This window comes from Macaca nemestrina, chromosome 7 (genome assembly GCF_043159975.1).
Source record: "Macaca nemestrina isolate mMacNem1 chromosome 7, mMacNem.hap1, whole genome shotgun sequence".
NCBI classification, from domain to species: domain Eukaryota; kingdom Metazoa; phylum Chordata; class Mammalia; order Primates; family Cercopithecidae; genus Macaca; species Macaca nemestrina.
The window spans coordinates 87,308,227-87,335,326 of record NC_092131.1 but is presented as its reverse complement, the minus strand read 5'-3'; the positions used below and the strand labels follow the sequence as shown (position 1 = coordinate 87,335,326).

Here is a 27,100-nt window from a genome sequence, read left to right as displayed (position 1 = left end):
ATGGTGGCTCATGCCTGTAATCCTAGCACTTTGGGAAGCCGAGGTGGGCAGATCACCTGAGGTCAGGAGTTCAAGACAAGCCTGGGCAATGTAGGGAGACCCCATCTCTTAAAAAAGAGAAAAGAAAACAGGCTGGGCATGATGGCTCATACCTGTAATCCCAGCAGTTTGGCAGGCTGAGGAGGGTGGATCACCTGAGGTCGGGAGTTCGAGACCAGCCTGGCCAACATGGTGAAACCCCATCTCTACTAAAAATACAAAAATTTGCTGGGCGTGGTGGCGGGTGCCTGTAATCCCAGCTACTCAGGAGGCTAAGGCAGGTGAATCACTTGAGCCTGGGAGTTGGAGATTGCAGTGAGCCAAGATCACGCCACTGTACTCCAGTAAAAATAGTAGTAGAAAAAACAGTAAAACCAGTAAAAGAGTTCAGTAAGGTTGCAGGATATAAGATCAACATATAAAAATGAATTATATTTCTTTCTTTTTTTTTTTTTTTTTGAGAGAGGTTCTTGCTCTGTTGCCCAGGCTGAAGTGCAGTTGTATGGTCTCAGCTCACTACAACTTCTGCCTCCCAAACTCAAAGGAGACTTTCACGATGTTGCCCAGGCTGGTCTCAATGAATTATATTTCTATAGACCAGCAATAAACATGGAGAAGGTGAAATTAAAACACAATATCATTTGCAATCATTAAAAAAATACTTAAATACTTAAGTGTAAATCTCACAAAACCTGTACAGGATCTGTATGGTCAAAACTACAAACAAATGATATAAGAAATTAAAGATCAGAATAAATGGAAAGACATACCATGTTCATGGATTGGAGGACTAAGCATGGCAAAGACGTCAATTCTCCCAAATTAATATACAGATCTAACATATTTCGTATTATAATGAAACCATCATTGCAAAATTATAACTGAGACAGTGAAAGAGATCTGACCTAACCTCTATCCTGCTTCTAACCTCTAAGCTGCTCTTGTTTATTCCTGAGAGTAGGCGAAACTAACTTTGGGAGGAACTTAATGTACAGTCTATAGTTTGAAACAAAGATAATAACAGCCCTTTCCCAAAACAAACCCCCTTCTTGCCTGGGGACTAGAATGCCTTTGTAGGACCAACAAATTAGCCAAAAGATGAGAAATTATGGTTTAGGATTCACGCAGCTAGAGGCTACAAGATTCTGACCCTTCCCAAATTGATCCAGTGGATAACAACACTATTATAAAACCTAAGATAAGTGCTTGAAATATTTTGCAAATCCTGTACTCAGTGGATGGGCTGATACCACCCAGATCAATAAACTGGCTCATTTGGTTTTGTGGCCCCTACCCAGGAACTGACTCAGCACAACAGGATGGATAGCTTTGACTCTCTATTATTTCATCTGTGGCCAATTAGAACTCCCTGTCTAAACTCAGACTCACTTTCTCCCTACCCACCAAATTATCCTTAAAAACTCCAATCCCCAAATTCCCAGGGAGACTGATGAGTAATAAAATTCCAGTCTCCCTCACAGCTGGCTCTGGTGTGAATTACTCTTTCTCTATTGCAATTTCCATCTTGATAAATTGGCTCCGTCTAGGCAGCGGGAAAGATGAAACTGGGGGACTGTTAGTTTACAACCTAATCAATATTTTTAGAAATAGACAAGCTATTCCAAAATTCATATGGAGGCCGGGCACGGTGGATCACGCCTGTAATCTTAGCACTTTGGGAGGCTGAGGCAGGCAGATCACGAGGTCAGGAGATCAAGACCACCCTGGCTAACACGGTGAAACCCCGTTTCTACTAAAAATACAAAAAATTAGCTGGGTGTGGTGGCAGGCGCCTGTAGTCCCAGCTACTCAGAAGACTGAGGCAGGAGAATGGTGTGAACCCAGGAGGCGGAGCTTGCAGTGAGCTGAGATCATGCCACTGCACTCCAGCCTGAGCAACAGAGCCAGACTCCATCTCAAAAAAAAAAAAAAAAATTAAATAAAAAACTAAAAATAAATGAAAATAAAATAAAAATAAAATTCATATGGTAAGGCAAAGGCAATAGCTCAAACAATTTTGGGAAAAAAAAAAGAGAAGAAAGTGGGAGGAGTCACCCTACCCAATTTTAAGAATATTAGCTATAATAATCAAAAATGTAGTATGGGTAGATGAATAAATACATTGACCAATGGAACAAAACAGGGAACTCACACACTGAAGAAATTGCATATCCATTGGAAAACACAAACACACACACACACAAAGAAACCTCCTCAATCTCGGCCGGGCGCAGTGGCTCAAGTCTGTAATCCCAGCACTTTGGGAGGCCGAGACGGGCAGATCACGAGGTCAGGAGATCTAGACCATCCTGGCTAACACGGTGAAACCCCGTCTCTACTAAAAAATACAAAAAACTAGCCAGGCAAGGTGGCCGGCGCCTGTAGTCCCAGCTACTCGGGAGGCTGAGGCAGGAGAATGGCGTAAACCCGGGAGGCGGAGTTTGCAGTGAGCTGAGATCCGGCCACTGCACTCCAGCCTGGGCGACAGAGCCAGACTCCATCTCAAAAAAAAAAAAAAAGAAAGAAAGAAACCTCCTCAATCTCAACCTCATACCTTGAACAAAAATAACTTAAGATAGATCATATATTTAAATGTAAAACTATAAAACATTTTAGAAAAAACATAGGAAAAATCATCAGGACCTAGGTCTTGGTGAAGAGTTCTTAGAAATAGCACTAACAGCATGATCCATAAAAGAAAGAAAAATGGGTCGGGCATGGTGGCTCATGCCTGTAATCCCAGCACTTTGGGAGGCTGAGGTGAGTGGATCACTTGAGGTCAGGAGTTCAAGACCAGCCTGGCCGATATGGTGAAACCCCGTCTCCACTTAAAATACAAAAATTAGCCGGGAGTGGTGGCACGTGCCTGTAATCCTAGCTACCTGGGAGGCTGAGGCAGGAGAATTGCTTGAACCCGGGAGGCAGAGGTTGCAGTGAGCCGAGATCGCGCCATTGCACTCCAGCCTGGGGTACAAGAGCAAGATTTCATCTGAAGAAGGAGGGGAAGGGGAAGGGGAAGGGGAGATGATAAACTGGACTTCATCAAAATTAAAAACTTTTGCTCTGCAAAATCTGTTAAGACGAAAAGATAAGTTATAGACTGGGAGAAAATATTTGCAAATCACCTGGCAAAGGACTTTAATCTAGAACATATAAAGAATTCTCAACACAGGCCGGGCGCGGTGGCTCAAGCTTGTAATCCCAGCACTTTGGGAGGCCGAGACAGGTGGATCACGAGGTCAGGAAATCGAGAGCATCCTGGCTAACCCGGTGAAACCCCGTCTCTACTAAAAAATACAAAAAAATAGCCGGGCAAGATGGCGGGCGCCTACAGTCCCAGCTACTCGGGAGGCTGAGGCAGGAGAATGGCGTGGACCCGGGAGGCGGAGCTTGCAGTGAGCTGAGATCCGGCCACTGCACTCCAGCCTGGGCGACAGAGCGAGACTCCGTCTCAAAAAAAAAAAAAAAAAAAGAATTCTCAACACAATGGTTAAAAAAAAATCCAATTATAAAATGGGCAAGAGGCATGCAGATACGTTTTACCAAAGATGACATATGGGTGGCAAATAAGCACATGAAAACATGTTATACATCATTAGCCATTACGGAAATGCAAACAAACAAAAGCCAGTATCGATCTATCTCTATTAGAACAGTGAAAATAAAAACTAGCGCCAATTCTATATCCTGGCAAAAATGCAGAGGAACTGCATCTCTTATTGTTGGTAAGAATTTAAAATGAGGTAGCAACTCTGGGAAATAGTCTGGCAGTTTCTTATAAAACTAAACATATACTTACCATATTATCCACCATCACACTCCATGAAAAATCCCAGAGAAATGAAAATTTATATGCACAAAAACTTATACACAAATGTTCATAGCAGCTTTATTTTTAATAGCCCAAAACTAGAAATAACTCAATGTCCTACAATAGATGAGTTAGCAGTTAGACAAACTGGTACATCCATAGCAATTTTTTAAAAAACGAAAAACTATTGGTACATATAGTAAAACTTGGATGGAATTCAAGAGCATCATACTGTGGAGAGGAAACCCATTCTCAAAAAGTTACATATGCTATGTTTGTATCACATATATATTATGCCATTCATAACTTCTTGAAATGACAAAATTACAGTGAAGATTAGTGGTTTCCAGAGGTCAGGGAGGGTGGTGAAAGGATGGGTGATAAGGTGTGACAATAAGTGGGTAGTACAAGGGTTCCTTTGTGGCAATGGAACACTTTTATATATTATGGTGGTGGTTAAAGTGCACAACTACACACACACACACACACACACACACACAAACTGGTGAAATCTGAATAAGATCTGTAGTTAATAGTAATGTGCCAGTCAGTGTTGGTTTCTTAGTTTTGACAAAGGTACCATGTTAACATTAAGATATTAACATAAGGGGAAACTGGATGAAGGGTATATAAGGAACTGTACTGTCTTTGTAACTTTTCTGTAAATCTAACATTATTCCAACATAAAAACATTTATTTTATAAAAGCAAAGAAAAAATTTTAATATGACACTATTACACATCAACCAGAATGGCTGAAATTACAGTGAAAATAGCAGGTAGGTAACATTAGCAATATTCTATTTTCCAGTAATTTCCTTTTTAAGCTTTATACCCAGCAGAAACGCATACATATGTTCAACAAGACAATTCTAGAATGTTCATAGCAGCTTTATTCATAATAGCCAAAACTGGAAACAGCCCAAATGCATAGTAACAGAATGAATATAGTATATTTATACAATGCAATACTGTATACAACAGTATGAATGAACAAACTACAACATGCAACAAGTGAGTTGTATAGACATATTGTTGAGTCAAAGAAGCCAGACACAAGAGTACATATTATTTCATTTATTTGAAGTTGAAAAACAGGCAAACTTATCTATGCTGTTGAATTAATAGACGATCCTTGGGATAGTGGTATAGTAACTGGAAGAGAACATGCATAGGGCTTCTGGAGTACTGGTGATGTGCCAACTCTTAATTTCGTACTGGTTTTTGTATGTGTTCACTGTGTGAAAAGTCACACCTGTAAACAATTTGTGTGATTTTCTGTATGTAAATTATACTTCAATAAAAAATTTACCAAAAAGCAAACAAACACCAAGTGAGATACCACTATACATGCATTAAAAAGCCTAAAATTAAAAGGGATATCAATCAATACCAAGTGCCAGCAAGGACGTGGAACAAATGAAATGTTCATTTACAGATAGTGAGAATGTAAATTAGTATCATCACTTTAGAAAAATGGTTGGCAACCTCTATTAAAGGTGAATACGCACATTTTCTATGAACCAGCAATTCCACCCCATTATATACTATCCATCAGAAATATACACATACATGTTCTCAAAAGACATGTACCGGAATGTTCATAGCAGTATTATCCCAAACTGAAAGTAATCCAAATGTCCTTCAGTGCTGCTGGAGCTTATTAAGGTCAATTACAGCTCAGAATTGCAGTGAAGTTAACCTCCTTGGGGGCATCCCCCAATCAATTGGAAACAGCAGCTAGTGGAGAAATATTTCAGCCTCCTGTTCGGTCAGACTATTCTGGGAGCATTATATATCCAACCTGCATAACACTCTTCTATTGATTTTTCTTCTGTCTCTCTCTACCATCTTTCCCACTCCTGCATCCTGGAGCCTAACCCCAAATAAACTACTGTACTCAGGTTTTTTTCTCTGAAGATCTGCTCTCAGAGAAGCCCGAACTTCCATGATTCCATTTATATGTGGCTTCAAAACAAGTAAAACCTATCTATGGTGATACAAGTCAGAAGAGTGGCCAGGATAACCAGTGGTGGTAATGATGGGAGGGAAGTTTCTGGAGTGCTGGTTATGTTCCACATCCTGATCAGAGTGGTGTTTAAACAGGCATGTTTACTTTGTAAATCTTCATCAAGCTGTATGCTTAAGATGTGTCCATTTTATAGTATATAAATGTTTCAACTTTAAAAATTAAGGAATGCAGGTGTTACGTGGTACAAGAGATTCCCACTAAGAAAAAAGTGGTCTTTGTAAAGGAAACTGAACTTAAAGGTATTGAAAGACAGATGAACAGCCGGGCATGGTGGCTCACGCCTGTAATCCCAGCACTTTGGAAGGCCAAGGCGGGCAGATCACAAGGTCATGAGTTCGAGACCAGCCTGACCAACATGGTGAAACCCCATCTCTGCTAAAAATACAAAAAAACAGCCGGGCGCGGTGGCAAGTGCCTGTAAACCCAGTTACTTGGGAGGCTGAGGCAGGAGAATTGCTTTAACCTGGGAGGCGGAGGTTGCAGAGAGCCAAGACCGTGCCACTGGACCAGCCTGGGCAACAGAGCAAGACTCTGTCTCAAAAAAAAAAAAAAAAAAAAAAAAAGACAGATGAACTGCAATGGCCACACCCAACTTTTTTGGATAATGTTCCTCTCTCATCCTGGGCATGAGAGTACTGATTATGAATTACTGAGGGATTTGTTGGAGACTGATATTAGGAGAGGAATGTGAACTATTATAGTGAAAGTTGTAGTAGTAAAACTTACCCATAAGAATGCACCCATTTGAGACTGGCACAAGACATTACAACACTCCTCTAGGTGTGTGGTGAATAGTTAGTTCTTCAGCTTTGCTTTGCATTTCTGCTGTTTGCAAGACTGCCTCACAGAGAGCCAATCCTCCCCTTTTTCCTCTCCCTTTTCTATTTATTCATTCAACATATATTTGTTCTAGACACTGTGTTAACCACTAGGAATATATTAATCACAAGTAATAGATGTGGTCCCTGCTCTGAGTTTCCTTCTAATTAAAAAAAAAAAAAAATCCACATTAATAACCATACAAATCAATGAGTAAGATTGTAGTACTACAAAGAAGAGATTCCCGGTTTTGACAGCCTATCAGCCTGGTTAAGAAAGAAAGGGTAGGCTTTCTGGAGAAAGTGATACAAGTTGAAATCTGAAAGATGAAAAGTAGTTAACTAGGGAACCAAATAGGTGAGGAGCATGAGTAGTAAGAGGAACAAAGTCCAGTGTGGTTGGAACAGAGAAAGTAAGAGGACATATAGTAGAGGCTGGACAGATCAGCAAGGGTCAGGCTATCTCTGGCCTTGTGAACTGTGTTAAAAAGTTTTGTTATTATCCTAAGGGCAAGTAATGCCAGAAATGGCTTTAATTCGAGAAGCGCCCTGATTATATGTGTGTTTTGAAATAAAAACAATATGGCTGTTTTATGAACAAGTGATAGGAAAAAGATAAAAGTGGATGAAGGGTAGACAGGAGGATACTGCAGTAAGTCAGGAGCAAGGTGATGGAAGCTTGGATTGGGATGGTAGCTGTCAAGATGGAGAGAAGTAAAACTATTCCAAAGATACTTAGAAGGCACATGGGCACTAATAGTAGCTATAAAATATGATGTTCCATCTTTATTTCTAAACAGAACAAATACACTAATGCATTTTCTTAACCTTGGCTATTAGTCTTGAGTAGCACATTTCTTCCTAGGGAAAAAGTTATGTCACCAGATTGTACCTTAATTGTGTGTGGGATATTCAGAAGCTGCTAAGGACGAATGTGCTCAAGAAGAGAATTGAGCCGGGCATGGTGGTTCACGCCTGTAATCCCAGCACTTTGGGAGGCCGAGGCGGGCGGATCACGAGGTCAGGAGATCAAGACCACCTTGGCTAACACGGTGAAACCCCGTCTCTACTAAAAAATACAAAAACTTAGCCAGGCATGGTGGCGGGCGCCTGTAGTCCCAGCTACTCGGGAGGCTGAGGCAGGAGAATGGCATGAACCCGGAAGGCAGAGCCTGCAGTGAGCCAAGATCGAGCCACTGCACTCCAGCCTGGGCAACAGAGTGAGACTCTGTCACAAAAAAAAAAAAAAAAGAAAAAGAAAAAAAAGAGAATTGAGCATTGCCTTCAAGTTGCAAAAGAAGGGGGGACAAGGCTACAGAACCACCAACGAAGTATTAACACCCAAAAGGCATTTAAAGAAAGAGAAGATAGACAAGTGTACAAACAGAAGGGCAGGCAAGAGGCTGCCATCTGTGTGGGAAAAGTTTAAATAGGACTATTCAGATAAACCAAAGCTAGGACAACGCTTCCCAAGACCTACAGAGATTTCTGAAAAATGAGCCATCAAGACAATTGAATGAAGACTGCAGACTCCTCAGGAAGTGAGAAACTCTTGAGGAAAGATGTCTCTACACATTCAGGTCAGTGCTTAAAACAAGGCAGCATATACTTCACCGAGGAGTGCTGCCATATTCCTGATCCCCATGCTGGGGCAGTTGGTGAGGGAACAGCAGGGCCATTATGTTACAGGGACAATTGTATTCTCAGGTGAGAGGGGATAAAAGAGTGAACACTAAGGCTGTCTCCAGAGGTGGAGGGCTAACAGTGAGAAGGTAAAGCTACTTAGATTTCCCCTGGGGAACTAGATTCTATCAAGGGCTACTCCTGCTTCTCAAGGCAAAGAGCTGGGTCACCACTAAAAGGAAAAATATTGAGGGTCAGCCCCGGATGGGGGCAGTGGCAGAGCAGATCACAGCATTTCCAGTATGTTTGAAAAAAACTGTATTAGGCTGTTTTCACACTGCTGTATAAAACTTCCCCACGACTGGGTAATTTATAAAGGAGTCTTGTAAGACAGTTCTGCATGGCTGGGGAGGCCTCAGAAAACAAAATCGTGGCAGAGTGAAGCAGGCAGTGTTTTACGTGGCAGCAGGCGAGACAGGGTTTGTGTAGGACGCGAAGCGGGAAGAGCCCCTCATAAAGATCTCATGAGAACTTTCACAAGGACAGCATGGGGGAAACTGCCCCCATGATCCAATCACCTCCCACCTTGTCCCTCCCTCAACATGGGGATACGGATTATGAAGATTACAATTAAAGAGATTTGGGTGGAGAAACAGCCAAACCATACAATTTTGTCAACTAGACCCCAGTGGCACCTGGGACCTTGGGACTGACCAAACTGGTGCTGCAGAAGCTTTTCTGGAGAGTGGATATAAAGTTCTGGGGAAAAGGTAAGTTTGGGGGGAATAAGGAAACTAATTTGAAGAATATTGTAGATCTGGGCAAAGTTGGGCTGGCAGCTGGCTCTAGCAGACTACCCTGTGGTTTGAGGTAATTTCCCTCAGGAGGGCCAACGGGGACTTTGAAGTATTCATGCCTTTTTAAAAACTTAGTATCCTTAAAACACGGAAGGACAATAATTGCAGCAGACCAAGACATTATGGTCCATAGAAAGGTTAAGCCTGGATGGAAACTAGTAAAGTTGTTAACCAACGACCACACTAGAAATGGAGTCTGAGTCATTGAACTTGACAGGTGGATTCCTGGATCGAGAATTTTGGGGAGGGAAGGCTATGTCCCAAATTCACTGCAACTTCATTATTGTGGTTTGTGAGGGTCTGCAAAAGTGACTGAATCTTTGTCACTGGACCTCTTTCACATTAATGTCCCTGTGGGAAAGACCAAGTCTTTTTTTAGAACTCCTGCAATGTCACTGCCAGGTGCTTGTAATAGTCCATGGTAGGCATTGAGTACAAACTTTGGCTAGACACGGTGGCTATCTGTAATACCAGCACTTTGGGGGGCTGAGGTGGGCGGAGTTCGAGACCAGATTGACCAACACGGGGGAACCCCATCTCTACTAAAAACACAAAAAACTAACCAGGCTTGGTGTTGAGTGCTACTCAGGGGGCTGAGGCAGGAAAATCACTTGAACCTGAGAGGCAGGGGTTGCAGTGAGCTGAGATTGCGCCACTGCACTCCAGCCTAGGTGTCAGAGCAAGACTCCCAAAAAAAAAAAAGTAGAAACTCATGAGTAGTTTTTCCAAGATATTTAGAAAAGTTTGTCTTCTGGGCCAGAAGAAATGGTTTAAGATACATGTTGTGGCCGGGCGCGGTGGCTCAAGCCTGTAATCCCAGCACTTTGGGAGGCCGAGGCGGGCGGATCACAAGGTCAGGAGATCGAGACCACAGTGAAACCCCGTCTCTACTAAAAATACAAAAAATTAGCCGGGCGCGGTGGCGGGCGCCTGTAGTCCCAGCTACTCGGGAGGCTGAGGCAGGAGAATGGCGGGAACCCGGGAGGCGGAGCTTGCAGTGAGCCGAGATCGCGCCACTGCACTCCAGCCTGGGCAACAGCGTGAAACTCCGTCTCAAAAAAAAAAAAAAAAAAGATACATGTTGTGGGTAGGAGAAACTGTATTTTCTCTATATCCTGCTTCACTTCTAAAGCCCAACAAAGTTGCATGAAATGGCAGACTTTCAGCTGTTAGCCAGGAACTTGTCAATATGCTCTTGAAACTGTTGTCTATGAATGACTCTAGCCCCCAGTAGTAGAATGAAGTGAAAAATGGCATGGGGATATTTTTTCCCTTTCGTTAACTTAGAAGTTGCTAGGATCTTAGTCTGTTACCTCTATTTGGGAAATAGTTTATCCAATTTCTATGACTACAGACTATAGTTCAAAGACACCATTTCCTCTTCCAAGGTCCAAAACCCATGGAGTTATAGATCAAATAGTTGGCTCTACCATTTGCTTCAGGGGCATGTTTCTCCAAACTTTTACTTGAGTGCCACTTGAAAACACAATCCAACATGCTTTCCTCTTCCTATCTGCATTTATCTTGGGTTTTGACTCCTTCCTACTAATCGGTCATTTGCATTCACCCCATTACACTGTTCTCCCCCTCTTCCTCTATGCTTTGTAGTTCTACTCACAAAGGGCGTTAACTAAAGCAGCCCTGCTTTTCAAAATTGAGATTTAACTTGAAAGTCACTAATGCAAACACAAATTCTGCAGTTTTCTACTTTATTTACTTCCTGTCTCCTAACATTTGGAAAGCTTTTGTCTGGTCAGGTACGTCTATGTTCTTTTACTCTGCAGTTTAATTGGCTACATTTTTGCTTTATACCAAGTTCTTTTCTAACACTAAAATTCTCCAACAGAGTGCCCCTTCCTAGTGTCAATGAGGTTCCTAAAGGTACTCAGACCATAATCCAAATGTTATATGTTAACAATTAACTGGTCAATCATTTCTACATAATACATTTACTACTGTCGACTGGTTTTCTGGCCAGGGTACTTTTTCTTGGATGCTTCTAAATTCCTACGAAAGGCATTTTCTTGGTCAATGTGATGTGAACTAGGGTCCAGAAACTGAAACTCCATTTGACATCAGTGTAGCTGAATTCTCCTAATAAATAAAAAGGTCAACTGTCAGTAGGAATGAGTATGTTTTCTGGTTTTCCCCTGAAATAAAATTGGTCAGTCAATGCTGACAGGCCAGGCATATGTTCCTGAGCTGATCTCATTAAATATACACCATTTCTCTATCCTGCAACTACTTCCAAAAGCACATTGTTTCATCAAGGTTATCTCAAAACACTAATCCTTACATATAGTATATCATCTGTTCTGTATTTTCTACATTATATACTGGGTTTTGCTTCCCCTAACATTTGAGTAAAACATACTGCCAAGTTATAGTGGATTTGTATGTTGACACTTCAAGGTTCTCTTATGGCTTAAATGATGGTTACGTCTATTGTACTATTACATTCTTCCCAATCCTAATTTGACACCCGTTCATTTCCTTCCAATTTACCACCTTTGTGTTCCCATTTACATTACTTTCCTTTTCTATTACACCCCGTTTCCTCTGAAAAAGAGGGTTTAAACTACATAATAAGTACTCATCACACAGTCTTTGCAGGTCTCGCATGATCGGGTAATATTAACATCAGAACTGAAATCTAAGACGAACCCTGTTTTTGAGAATCCCAAATTTAGAATCCATTCCCTCCCGACCACTTTCAGTTAGCTCATCCCACTGAGACAATGGCAAATGATTAAGTGCCCTAGGCAGAGGGCTCCAAAGTTTCCCAATTATACATTATGCAGCATCAGAAAAAAATGTTATTATGGATGTTTTATTCATCTACCTCCTCTCCTGCTTTCTAACCCTGAATGAAAACTGCATTCCTGAATGATTGCAGGACATTTTCTTAGATTTCATGGCATATTAAGAAACTTGTGTTCTGAATTTTATCCCAAATTAAAATGTTACTTTTAAATCTTACTTCCAACTAGTGTAATCAGACTATCAATCTGAAATCCCTCAATTATTAAATCAGAAATCCCTCAATTATTAACTGTCAGATCTAACCCCTTTACCTGCACCGCCATGCCTACTACTACTATTCTCAATTTCTAGAGTCAACTCAATTCCTACTTTGCAGGGCCCAGGGTTAAGTAATGTCACACCGACTAAAAGCATATCATCTGATAAATGGTCTTTAAAAACACTAGCCCCTTTCCCAAAAAGCCTGTACTTATCTGCATTGGATCAGATTTCAAAAAGCATTTTACCATATGGTATTTCGATCCCGGTCTCTACTTTGCTACAGTTTTGGCCTAGGAACCTAAATGTCAAAGTATTAAATGAGCACACCTGTTGATTATAAAAAACCTAGAGTACTGTTGTCTTAAACACATGAGGAAATTTAATCCACAGTAGCCTAAAACCAAGAGTGTGAAACGACTTCCTCATCAACACAAACTAGAGATGTTAGTATTCCAACAATAACCCTACCATATGTATGTGTAGATTTTCAATGTGTGATCATGCTCTACAGCTATCTGCAAAAGTAACTGCGGCTAATTAAAAGTAATGGCAAAAGGCACAATTACTTTTGCACCAACCTAATATTAAGTGCTTTCCACAGCTTCATTCAATATCTGCTTTCCTACAGAATTAAATGTATAGTTGGCCCTCCGTGTTCGTGGGTTTTACACATGCAGATTCAGCCAACTATAGATCGAAAATACTAGTAAAGAAAAAAAATTTAAAAAGTAACAATACAAATAAAAGTAGTTATAACTATTTACATACCATTTACATTTTATCAGGTATTTTAATGTAGAGATGATTTAAAGTATACAGGAGAATATGCATAGGTTACATACAAATACTATGCCATTTTATGTAAGGGACTTGAGCATCTGCAGATTGTGGTATTCACAGCTAAATAGACTGCTCTGTGCGGGGAAAGAGGCCCTACAGTGAAGTGAAAAGTAGACACTTGATTGTGGGCTAATTTTTCCAGTATTTCCCAAAAACTTACAGCTAACAACATAATATTAAACATGTTTTATTAGCATCTTATACATCTGACACTCTCTCCTAAGCATCCAGTTTATTTTCTAGTCATGGGTTACTTACTAAAAGTCTATGTAACATGAGCTCACATCAGATCAGAAAACATCAAGTGGGTAGTATTTCTGACTGAATTAACATACAAAAGAAATTGCCTATCTCATGTATATGGGCTCCAAGGGTAGTTCATAGTTCAGCCTCTTCATTCTTTTCTGCTTTTGTCACCTGATATAGAAAATGATCTATAAAATCCTTATAAATAAGACATGAGTTTCGCCTGTAATGAGTAGGATGAAAAAAGGCCAGTGCTGCATGCTATGAAACAATAGCAACTTTATAGGGGAATCCAAGGTTTGTGTGCACAAAAATTATAAACGCCATTTTCTGCTGTGCTGGAAAAACTGAAGTTTAAAACACAAATCAATTAAGCCTTTCAAGGATGAGGTATCACAACACTGGTAGCTGTTTAATATATTCATTGTAAGTAAGACTGGATGCTAAAAATACAATAACTGTAATTAATAAAGTTGAGGGAAAACACAAAGATCAGCTAATGGGGTAAAAGATCATTTAGGGTAAAATAAATGTAACATTCTTTATGTTCTCAATCACCTGGGAAGGCAAGACTGTGGAGTATCAGGAAATAAGAGTTTTCTCGTTTTCAGTAACATGGAGACATACACTTCAGAATTCAGAAGGTAACTGAGGCTATAAATAGTAATTAAAAGAACAAAACAGAAGAAAGCAGGGGGAGTTCCATTGTCCAGCTGTTGCAATTTTCCTGAAATCTTGTTTTTGAGTCTCTCCTATTTAAGGACAAAACAATTTAGCACACAACAAAAACCTCAAAAAGGGTGCCAGTTGGACCACAAAGCACTGAACTTTCATTAGGATGTAAAAGCCATTTTGAAAAACAATCGCCACTGTATGTCAAGTTATTTGACTCCTCAATGCAACATGCAACTCAATGAAATATAATTTGAGTAGTGTTGTGTTGGTATGTATCATGATTATGACTCCAAGAAAAATGTATCTAGTACATTCTAGAGGTTTTGTGGAGGACGCTGTAAAACAAAGTTTGAAGTAAACAATAATAAAATACAAAAATAAAAAACCAGGGTTTTTTTTCTCCAAATTCCTGGTTTAATAAGGACTTGTTTATTTTGAGGAAAAAAGGTCCCAAACATCAGGCTGTTCACAAAAATAACCCACAGTATCAACTTTAGAAAACAAATCTTAAGACTATAACACTAATTATTTTTCTAGAGGATGCATTTGACATGCCAACTCTCATTCACAAAAATACATTGTTACATTTGTGTTGAACTGCCCCACACAGCACACTAATGTGGGGGTGTAACACACATACTTCTAACTCAAAGCTGCTTTCAGAAGCTACTCAACTAAATGAGATTGCCTTTGCAGTTAGGGAAGCAACTACTGAACTTATGTATGAATGAAAAGAACTGTACTCCCTGCATAACAAGAGATTATTTTGGAGACAGTTGATAAAAACCATACATCCTTTTTATTGTTAAGTCATAAAGAGGTATCAAAATTAAAAGCAAAAATTACAGGGTAAGACTTAACAAAACTACTAGGAGCGTCAAAGGAAGTGAAAATGGGACTAGGCGCGGGGCAATATGAATTAATGAACATGGGAAGGACAAGGATGGGGAGAACAGTGAGCATGTGCTGAAGATACTAGGGGAGAGGATCTGGTGAAAAATTTGATCTTAGACAAGCGCCTAGGTAAAGAAATAATGGGATAAGATTTCTAAACCCCACTATGTGCTTAAGAGTCATCCTCGCCATTGGCGCTGTCTCTGTCATCCTCTCCTTCCTCAGCCTCTTTTTCATCATCCTTGATCAACTCCAGCTGTGAGAAACAGACACAAATAGGATGGAGTTAGAGGCACTCCATGTGTCCCTGAGCCCCCCTCCACCACCTTTTTCTTTCCTTTCCCGTGGTTTTCACCTGGTCATCCCCCCGATCTTCATTATCATCATCATCCAGTAGGTCCCCCTCCTCAGCAGAGTCATCTGCACCCCCCTCAGACTCCATCTTCACATTAGTCTCATCTTTCTTCACGGAGCTGCTGCTCTGCTCCTCTTCTGACTTATCGTTCTTCATCTCTACTGGGGATGAGAAGGACAAGTCTGTCTAGGGGCAGTAATGTCCACAGGATGTAGACAATCCCCACTAAGGATCACAGAACTGCAGCACAAATCTAAATCCTCCCACACAAATACCCTTCCCAATTCACACTCCCCAAGTTTCATATTACATTGCTTTATATTCCACTATTCCAACATATACTTTAAAGTGCCTTACGTAACTAACCCAACTATATACCCAACAAGCAGAAAACCCATTTACCTGCTTGTTTGCTCTGTTCCTTTTCAATTTTTTCCAGGTTTTCCAGGAGAGAATCCACTTTTTGTTTTATCTGGGTCAACTCCTTCTTAATGGCCTGAAGGTCATCTCCTTTCACTTTAACATAAACAAAATAATGGATTAAAATCAAATGTACAGAAGATATGAATTAGCAAATACACTGGCACTAGACTACATCAGGAGCACCCAGGGAGAAACAGAGCCAGTACAGATTTCCCTGTAATAAAGGCCCTTGGTTCTACTATAAAGCTTATAATTACTTACTGTAATTTTTTTTTTTAAGTATCTTTTAGACTTGGGTTATCGCTACATTGCCCAGTTCTGAGTGCAGTGACTATTCACAGGTATGATCACAGTGAACTCCTGGCCTCATGCAATCCTCCCACCACAGCCTAGATCCCCAGGGTCTTAGCCTCCCCCTAAGCATCTGGGGCTACAGGCGTAAGTCACTGCATCAGACCTTCTGTTGTTTTACTGCCTTCCATATTTCCAGTTACAGGAGTTCAATACAGAAAAGTTTAAAAATCAATATATTGAACACTATCTGAATTTTAGTTTTTAAATAACCCACAAAAAAACCCTCAGAAACTTAACACACACCTCAACTAAATAAAGTCAAATGACATCTTTCAAATCACCTAGCTGTTGCAGTCTAGAATTGGCCACTCAGTCACAATCTCGTCTCCTCCATTATTTTGGATTTTTAAAATTATTTTTCTTGAGATGGAGTTCACTCTTATCACCCAGGCTGGAATGCAATGGCACAATCTCGGCTCACTGCAACCTCTGCCTCCTAGGTAAAAGCGATTCTCCTGCCTCAGCCTCCCAATTAGCTAGGATAACATGCATGCACCACCATCTCTGGCTAATTTTTTGTATTTTCAGTAGAGATGGGGTTCCTCCATGTTGGACAGGCTGGTCTCGAACTCCCGACCTCAGGTGATCCGCCTGCTGGGCCTCCCAAAGTGGTGGGATTACAGGCATGAGCCACCACACAGCTGGCCTCTTCCATTATTTTGAATACACAAAGTCATGTGGCACAACAATATTTTAACTGCATTAGCTTCCCTATTTCAAAACACAAGAGATACCAAAACCACAAAATGAAATAATACATACACTTTCCAGACTTGGAAGATCCCCGCTGTCCACTCTTAGAATTGAAGCCACTTTTGCCCCTTCGTGAGGTGTTTCCTGATACACGCTGACGTTTCGAGGGCACTACAGCCCGAGCAATAGGAGGAGGAGGAGGTACACGTGCTGGGTAACTGTACATCCTATTGGATAAAAGGAAAATGGAATTCATTCAAACCTAACATTATCTCAGCACAATTCAACATACCTTATGATAAATAATAAACGAATATTGTCTCTCAGTCATTTCTTTTTATTAAATTTCATTAAGAAGGCCAGCAAAAATCTCCATAGTGGGGTTTAGAAATCTTATCCTATTATTTCTTTACCTAGGCATATAAAATAGTTTTAATATTGCAGCAACTTTTCCTTAAGAAAATCATACATATCAAATTATATGGTTGGCTGGCCTTTAGCACTGGATATAAATGGTTTCTCTGTACTAGTGGAAGTATTAACAGGGCATTTATTATAATGAATAGCCTTTGTTTGGATCTTATTCTTTTCATATATACATTACAAAAAACAATTCAAATACTCTTAAAAAGGTTCCAATTAAAAGGGTATGTAAACAGTGGTATTTAGCATTAGCGAAATCTGATTCTTTTCACCCACAGAAGCACAAAAATTATTACAACTAGTGATAAAAGGTTGAACCACATAAAATTTCAGATCTATAAAATCAGGGCAATTTCATGTAACTGGGAATCATAGCAAAATGTGTTGGCTGGGTATAAATACTACTGATATAAAATATCTCATATAAAAACAGGTAGTATTATTTCTAACTAAATTTACACTTAATTCCAACAGGGCAGAGACCACTGTCTATCTTGTTCACTATTTACCTGTGTCTAAATTCACTGGCCAGTACACACTTAGCACTCAAATAAATACTGGTTGCTCAACTAACTGATGTTTCTATTAGCAATCTTAATTTCAGGCCAGGCGCGGTGGCTCCAGCCTGTAATCCCAGCACTTTGGGAGGCCCAGGCGGGCGGATCACGAGGTCAGGAGATCGAGACCATCCTGGCTAACACAGTGAAACCCCGTCTCTACTAAAAAATACAAAAAACTAGCTGGGCGAGGTGGCAGGCACCTGTAGTCCCAGCTACTCGGGAGGCTGAGGCAGGAGAATAGCGTGAACCCAGGGGGCGGAACTTGCAGTGAGCTGAGATCCGGCCACTGCACTCCAGCCTGGGTAACAGAGCGAGACTCCGTCTCAAAAAAAAAAAAAAAAAAAAAAAAAAAAAAAAATCTTAATTTCAAATGTCTTATAATAATAAATTTAGTATCCCAGTGATTGATAAAGATACTCCAAAGCAGTAGCTTGGTACACTAACATTTGTAAAGAGAAAATTCAAAACAGAACAAATACTTCTTACATGGACATCAGTTCTAAACTTTATACATTCCACATTGTCATTTCCATTGTGGCAACATATGAGAAAGTCCTTTAATTCTACAAGCTTTTTAAAAATGCAACTAACTTAATGCAAAGGCCCAGGTACTCTATAAAAATACACCTACCAACTGCTCTGCCTAACTCCAAAGATTTCTTAAAAAATAAATGTGATGTAATCAAGAACTTTAAAAATTTTATTAATCATCTTTGTCATGATACTCCCTCTTATACATATACAATGGTGGCAACTTATTCTGAGTTGTAGTATCTCCAATCTTCCTGTAGTGAAAACATTTACAAGATCTCATTGCTAATTCTCTCCCCTGTTAACCTAAAGTGTTTTCCACGCTAGATCAACAAAGTAATGTTTAATCTTGTTCCAAGAGTGGCTATGGACAGGAACATTTTCCTAAATTAAAAAAGAGCAAGGAAAGCTGAGGTGGGAAGACTGGTTGAGCCCAGGAGATGAGAGAATATCATGACTGCACCACTGCACTTGAACCTGGAGAACAGAGCAACACTGTCTCAAAAGAAAAAAAAAAAAAAAAGTTGGCATTTCCCCTAAGTATGGTTAATCTGTTAGTTTAATCCATTCATGGGAATTAACGCAAAAAAAAAAAACAAACTTTTTATTATCACTACTACTTTCCCATTTTGTCAAACTTTTGCTCTTTTTGACCAAAATATTTCAAAGTATTATACAGAAACTATAAAATATCAGTGTTCAGAAACTGATACCCTTTGTGTGAGATAACACTTGCACAAATTGCATAATAACAATTTCTGGAGGTAAATCAAAATGAGTTATCCGTATCCATGAGCATTAAACTGAGCTTAAGCCCCAGTCCAATGGATATATATAATCTACCTCCTAAGCCACTAACCTTCACTGGCACCTGCATCTAAACCACCGAGCTAGCTACCTAGTTCCCTACTGTCACTGAATTTCCTTTTAAAACCTACTATTTCATCTGACCATAACCAAAATGAAGCAAGTAATACAATTTTGTTTTGAATCTATGTAACAGTCCCATGAACACAATCAGGAGTCAAATTCTCTACTTTTCTGAAGAAAAATATTTCACACTATTTCAGCCAGTAGGGCTTAAAGGGCTTTTAGTTACACAGAATGCTGCTCAGGCAGAAATGGACTCTCATTCACATTTGAGGAAGTAGTCCTTGCCTCGAAAAATGTTGAGGATAAGTGTGAAAATACAAAAAAAAACATACATAGTGTGACAACCTTTAAGTTAAAAGGGATATATGTTAAGAAGCTCAGTATGACTACTTCAAGCACCAGCTAAAAATTAACTAGAAATTCTCACTGAGAAAGCTATAAAATAGGCAACAATAGCTGCTGATTATTTACTGATTAAGCCTAGGCTGTTTAAAATCTTTTACCAAGGGAAAAAGAATTAACTCTAGGAGAATTATAACTGTACCCATAATCAAACTCGATGGTTAAGTGTTGGTATAAAATCAAGTCAGATTAAAAGTAATTAACTACCTCTTCAAAGAAATTAAAACACTCTAGAGACATTAATTACCTGAACAGATTAAGACAAAACACAGCCGGGCGCGGTGGCTCAAGCCTGTAATCCCAGCAATTTGGGAGGCCGAGATGGGCGGATCACGAGGTCAGGAGATCGAGACCATCCTGGCTAACACTGTGAAACACCGTCTCTACTAAAAAATACAAAAAAACTAGCCGGGCGAGGTGGCGGGCGCCTGTAGTCCCAGCTACTTGGGAGGCTGGCGGAGCTTCCAGTGAGCTGAGATCTGGCCAATGCACTCCAGCCTGGGCAACAGAGCGAACTCCACCTCAAAAAACAAAACAAAACAAAAAAGACAAAACACACCAGCCAGGCATGGAAACTCATGCCTGTAACCCCAACATTTTGGGAGGTGGAGGCAGGCAGATCATGAGGCCAGGAGTTCAAGAAACGCCTGAACAACATGGTGAAATCCTATCTCTACTAAAAATACCAAAATTAACTGGGCATGCTGGCACACACCTGTAATTCCAGCTACTCAGGAGGGCTCAGGCAGGAGAACTGCTTGAACCCAGAAGGCAGAGGTTGCAGTAAGCTGAGATGATGTCATTGCACTCCAGCCTCAGTGACAGAGCAAGACTCCGTCTTTTAAAAAAAGAAGAAAGAAAAAAAAAGACAAACACACCAGCTGGATGCAGTGGCACACCTGTAATCTCAGCTACTCAGGAGGCTTGAACAGAGGAAGGAAGCAGCGGGGGTTGCAGAGAGCCACTGTGCTCCAGCCTGGGAGACAGAGTAAAAGCTTTTATCTCCCCTACCACAAAAAAAAAAGACAAAGAATGTCTACCCCAATCTCCAAACGTAAAAGCATTACAAGACACGTACTAAGAAAAGGTTTTCAAAGGGAAGATTCTTAAATCGAAATTCTGACTGTAAGACATTAGCTGCAACACAGTGACATTTCCTGGGCCTCAAAAACCTGACTAATAAGACATGTCAACACTATACCAGAGTAGAAAAAATTAGAAGTTAATCTATTAATAAAGCTATCATTTGGTGCATGGACTTACTTAATGGACCACAGGTGGTTCTCATCTTAAAAATGTCAACAGATTTTGCCAGACAGGGTGGCTCACACCTGTAATCCCAGCACTTTGGGAGGCTAAGGTGGGCTGCTCATTTGAGGCCAGGAGATGGAGACAGGCCTGACCAACATGGTGAAACCCAGTGTCTACTAAAAAATACAAAAACAGCCAGGTGTGGTGGCACACTCCTGTAATCTCAGGTACTGAGGGGGCTGAGGGACAAGAATCGCTTGAACCTAAGAGGTGGAGGTCGTATGTCAAGATCGCACCACTGCACTCCAGCATGGATCACAGGGTAAGACTCTTGTCTCAAAACAAAAATTAAGAGAACCAAAGAAGCCGTTTTTATGAACTACCAATTGATGATAGACATCTTGCCCCAAACTCTTAACTGTGTGGATAAAAAGAAAAACCGGTATGAAAGTTTAATATAGGTTTACATTACAATTTAAATAACAATATGTCAAACTGTGACCAAGAATAAAATCTATTCATAATGTAGTTGGAATTCTTGCTTTTGTGCTTAAAAATAGAATCAACCAGCAAAATTTCTGTACCTTGTGTTTTATTTCTAAACTGAAATAGATGATTTCTAATGTTATTTGCAAGTACTTCACCACAAACATCTGTCTTGGTTAGTCTAGCACCAGTTTACCCAGATACTATCAACTGCAAGCACCACTCATTTAAAATATAAAATGATTAAATTGTAAACCAGTATCTCATTTGCTCACCACTGGAGCTATACAAGGTATTCACCACATGGGGAAACTAACATAATTTTTAAAGAAAATATAATTCGGGGCCGGGCGCGGTGGCTCAAGCCTGTAATCCCAGCACTTTGGGAGGCCGAGACGGGCGGATCACGAGGCCAGGAGATCGAGAGACGATCCCGGCTAACACGGTGAAACCTCGTCTCTACTAAAAAATACAAAAAAACTAGCCGGGCGAGGTGGCGGGCGCCTGTAGTCCCAGCTACTCGGGAGGCTGAGGCAGGAGAACGGCGTAAACCCGGGAGGCAGAGCTTGCAGTGAGCTGAGATCCGGCCACTGCACTCCAGCCTGGGTGACAGAGCAAGACTCCGTCTCAAAAAAAAAAAAAAAAAAGAAAATATAATTCTGGTAATTAAGGGGGAAAAAATGGAAACAGGTTGTTACCACATTGTTGGGTTAGCCTTGTCCAAAGATCACTGATATGGGTTGGGGAACACCACATACATCCCTACTACCAGTAATAGGTAGCAATAGCTCCTATATTGAGCCAATGGCATCAATCAATAATTGGTTCTGTAATATTCTATCAGAAAGAATTACAGATATTAGTATTTAGGGATATTTTTGCAAATTCTAAGTCATTTGACTGAAAATGGCTCCACTGACTGACAACTTGGAAACAGAGAAGAAAAAATACATTAAATGTACATACTTATTTTAAGAGGAATAAAATTTGACATCTTAAAATATGCAAGATAGCATATTAAGGGAAAAAGTGATTTCATTAGGAAACTATCTTAACACAAAACCAGACAATTTGAAAATGCACCTGAAAACTTTCTGAGTCAAAAAGAATCTAGTCTGTAACATGCAGGTTGAGTCCTAGATCAATCCTCAATTCAGAAACTTGACTGGATTGAAAACTGTTTTAAGAAAGGGGGAAAAAAAAATCCCTGGCTTTTCTTCTGTATATGGCCTCAGCCTCCCAAGTAGCTTGGATTACAGGTACACGAAAATTACCAAAACAAGCCAAACTAGGTTTTGTAATTTTTGTAGAGATGGAGTTTCACCATGTTATTAGCCATGCTGGTGGTGAACTCCACCAGTCTCAACCTCCCAAAGTGCTGCAATTACAGGCATGAGCCACCGTGCGCAGTACCAAAGAATTTTAACATTATTCATTTGTCATGATATTCAACAATACACATACTCCCATATGTCAGTGTCCATGTTCACCAAAGATAAAATTTTAAACCAACAGTGTGGTGCAATTTTTATTTTTTAAACAACTGAAATTGAGGCTAGGCATAGTAGTTCATGCCTTTAATCCTAGCACTTTCGGAGGCAGAGGCAGACGGATTGCCTGAGGTCAGGAGTTAAAGAGACCAGCCTGGTCAACATGGTGAAACCCAGTTTCTACTAAAATACAAAAAATCAGCAGGGTGTGTGGCACGCACCTATAGTCCCAGCTACTCAGGGGGCTAAGGCACGAGAACTGCTTGAACCTGGGAGGCAGAGGTTGCAGTGAGCTGAGATCGCACCACTGCATTCCAGCCTGGGAGACAAAGCGACACTCTGTCTCCAAAAAAAAAACTGAAATTGAGTCGCATGCAGTGGCTCTGTGTAATCCCAGCACTTTGGAAGGCCAAGGCAGGCAGACTGCTTGAGCCCAGGAGATCAAGACCAGCCTGTGAGACAAAGAAAAAAAACTGCATTGGCTCATGCCTGTAATCCCAGCACTTTGGGAGGCCGAGGTGGGCCAATCATGAGGTCAGGAGTTCAAGACCAGCCTGGCCAACACGGTGAAACCCCATCTCTACAAAAGTACAAAAATTAGAGCTGGGTATGGTGGTGTGTGCCTGTAATCACAGCTGCTTGGGAGGCGGAGGCAGGAGAATCACTTGAACCCAGGAGGCGGAGGCTGCAGTGAGCCAAGACCACGCCACTTCACTCCAGCCTGGCGACAGAGCGAAGCATTTACAAGGAAGGGAGGAAGGGAGGGAGGGAAGAAAAGGAAGAAAAGGAAGAGAAGGAAGGAAGGAAGGAGGGAGGGAGGGAAGGAAGGAGGGAGGCAAGGAAGGAAAAGAAAAAGAAAAAAAATAAAAAGAAAAAAATTAAGTATTTTAAAAATAAAGCTGAAATTACATAACAGTATTTTGAAGAACATGAGCCCATTGATTCCTTTATTCTCATTCCTTTATTCTCATTTTATCAAGATAGAAGAGTAAAATACAATAAAATAAATTACAAAAATAAAATACAATAAAATAAAATACAAAAAAATCCTTACAATAAAATTGTTTTCTTTTTTTTTTTTTTTTTTTTTTTTTTTTTTTTTTGAGACGGAGTCTCGCTCTGTCGCCCAGGCTGGAGTGCAGTGGCGCGATCTCGGCTCACTGCAAGCTCCGCCTCCCGGGTTCACGCCATTCTCCTGCCTCAGCCTCCCGAGTAGCTGGGACTACAGGCGCCCACAACCGCGCCCGGCTAATTTTTTGTATTTTTAGTAGAGACGGGGTTTCACCGTGGTCTCCATCTCCTGACCTTGTGATCCGCCCGCCTCGGCCTCCCAAAGTGCTGGGATTACAGGCGTGAGCCACCGCGCCCGGCAATAAAATTGTTTTCAAGGAACAGATATGATTGCTAGGGAACAGAGTGAAGGAAAAGTGGTTGAAGACAAAGGTGTATTTCAGAGAATTGGGAACTATTTCTATCTTGGTTATAGTGATGGTTTTATGACTATGCATTTTGTAAATCAAATCTGATGCAGGAATTATACACCAAAAGGGTGATTTTTATTGTATGTTTTCTATGCTGACTCCAATTTCTACCTTTCCATTCACCTGAAATACCTGTGTGAGATTTCTGCCTTTACCAGTACCTACCTTTGTCAAAGGTCACCAATGACACCGCTAATTTAAAAAGGCATTTTCTAAATTCTCCCACTACTCGAACTATTAATGACATGTGACAGAGCTCGTTTGCCTTTCTAGTCTTTTGAGATATGTTCATACAGCTTCCAAGATACTTCATGCTTCTATGTTTTGTCCTATTTTTCATTTTGGCATTTTCAATCTCCTTTGCTCATTTTTTCCTTATCACCACATTCTTTAAAGGTCACAGTACCCCCAGAATCTCTTTTCTGTTTCCACTCATCCAGTATTGTGGTTTTATAAACTCTAAGCAGATGACTCCCTTAGAACCATATAAACAACTGCTTATTCTCTCTCCAAATGGATCAACTTTAACATGTCCACAACTGATCTATGATATTTGCTCCTCACCTTAGCTCCTCCCAATCACTATCACTGTAAATTCCATAATTCCAGTTGTCCAGACAAAAACACTGGCTACAACTCTGATTCCTCTCTCAGGCCTCACAACACAAGCAAATTTCTCAGCATCACCTTCAAAATCCAACTGCTTTTCAACACTCCCATTGCCGTTTCTGTGGTCCCACCAAAAATCACTGCTTCTCTGATGGATAAATCTAACAGCCACCCATTATCTTTCTCAATAAGAGTGATCTTGTTAAAATATGAGTAAGACCCTCCCATTCTCTTCACAAAGCGTCTAATAGCTTCCCATCTCATTCAAAGTGAAAGCTAAAGACATTATGCCTTATGCCACCACGCCCAGCTAATTTTTTGTATTTTTGGTAGAAATGCGGTTTCACCATGTTAGCGAGGCTGGTCTCGAACTCCTGACCCTCAGGTGATCCACCTGCCTCGGCCTCTCAAAGTGCTAGGATTACAGACGTGAGCCACCGCTTTCGCTCCCGGCCTCTATTTCTTATTATAGTACTCCTGCTATATACAATGCCTCACAGCAGGATCATAACAAATAATTGTTGAGTAAATAAATGAAGTTCCCAACTGCTTCTAGGAAATAATAGTCCATAAATCACACAATCAACAATGTGTAACAAACCAAACCCTATCTATGTAATAGCTGAAAAGCCAGAGGATTGCTGTTTTGATTTTCTAGCTTGATAAGGACCAAGGGAGAGGATTTCCCAATGAAAATCAGATAAAAGTTGAATATCATACTTTACAAAAAAATTGAATAGATTTTCAAGGTTTTTTGTTTTTGTTTTTGTTTTTAAATCAGCTGTTGGCCAGGCCCAGTGACTAATACCAGGAGTTTGAGACCAGCCTGGGCAACATGGTGAAACCCCATCTCTACTAAAAATACAAAAAAAAAAAAAAAGTCAAGTGTGGTGGTGCACCTGTATTCCAGGAACTCAGGATGATCCTTTGAAACTGGGAGGTAAAGGGGGCAGTGTCAGATGTTGTATTCACAGTCTTGTTTCCAGAATATATAACAAATCCTATACAAAAATCAGCAAAGCATCTGAATACATTTGTGGAAGACTAAACAAATGGCTGGGCCAGGGGCAGTGGCTCACACCTGTAATCCGAGCACTTTGGGAGGCCAAGGCAGGCAGATCACGAGGTCAGGAGATTGAGACCATCCCGGCAAACACGGTGAAACCGCGTCTCTACTTAAAAATACAAAAAAATCAGCCAGGCGTGGTGGTGTGTGCCTGTAGTCTCAGCTATTCAGGAGGCTGAGGCAGGAGAATGGTGTGAACTCAGAAGACAGAGCTTGAGATGGCGCCACTGCACTCCAGCTTGGGTGACAGAGGGAGACTCGGTTTCAAAAAAACAAGGGGGGGAGCTGGAAAGCACATGAAAAGACATCCAATATTTTTGAAGAAAATGCAATTTCTGACTGAGATACCACTACACTCTAGAATGGATAAAAGCAAGAGACAGATATGAATGTAAGCGGAGGAACTGGAACCTTCCACATGACTGATGAGAATATAAAAGGGTACAGCCACTTTTGGTAAACAGTTTGGCTGTTGGTCAGGCTGACCATATAATCATCATAAAACCCAGCACTTCTCCTAGGTATACATACTTAAAAGAAATGAAAACACATGACCATACAAAAATTTGCATACCAATCTCCATAGCAGATTTTTTTTTTTTTTTTTTTTGGGGGGAGACGGAGTCTCGCTCTATCGCCCAGGCTGGAGTGCAGTGGCATAATCTCAGCTCACTGCAAGCTCTGCCTCCCAGGTTCATGCCATTCTCCTGCCTCAGCCTCACCAGTAGCTGGGACTACAGGCGCCTGCCACAAGGCCTGGCTAATTTTTTGTTTTTAGTAGAGAGGGGGTTTCACCGTGTTAGCCGGGATGGTCTCGACCTCCTGACCTCATGATGTGTCCTGTCCCGGGCCTCCCAAAGTGCTGGGATTACAGGCGGGAGCCACTATGCCTGGCCACAGCGGCATTTTCAAAGATGTACCAAAAAACTCAAATGTCCATCAACTGACTAAAGAATAACAAAATGGGCCGGGCGCGGTGGCTCAAGCCTGTAATCCCAGCACTTTGGGAGGCCAAGACGGGCGGATCACAAGGTCAGGAGATCGAGACCATCCTGGCTAACATGGTGAAACCCCGTCTCTACTAAAAATACAAAAAACTAGCCGGGCGAGGTGGCGGGCGCCTGTAGTCCCAGCTACTCAGGAGGCTGAGGCAGGAGAATGGTGTAAACCCGGGAGGCGGAGCTTGCAGTGAGCTGAGATCCGGCCACTGCACTCCAGCCTGGGCGACAGAGCGAGACTCCGTCT

General features: G+C 40.9%; 1 protein-coding gene across 9 annotated transcripts in view; it reads right to left on the bottom strand.

The window, feature by feature from the left end:
* Positions 1-14,744: 14,744 nt before the first annotated feature.
* LOC105496579 (heterogeneous nuclear ribonucleoprotein C) overlaps positions 14,745-27,100 on the bottom strand; it is a 59,425-nt gene continuing 47,069 nt past the window's right edge. For 8 of the 9 annotated variants that reach the window (XM_071100493.1, XM_071100496.1, XM_071100501.1 and 5 more), the window contains 4 exons: positions 16,753-16,910; positions 15,616-15,729; positions 15,214-15,374; positions 14,745-15,114 (listed from right to left, as the gene is read on the bottom strand). In XM_071100493.1, the coding sequence (XP_070956594.1) occupies positions 15,031-15,114; positions 15,214-15,374; positions 15,616-15,729; positions 16,753-16,910 (517 nt within the window). In that variant the 3' untranslated portion in view covers positions 14,745-15,030. The remainder of the gene's footprint in view (positions 15,115-15,213; positions 15,375-15,615; positions 15,730-16,752; positions 16,911-27,100) is intronic. The other variant, XM_071100499.1, reaches the window with a different exon arrangement.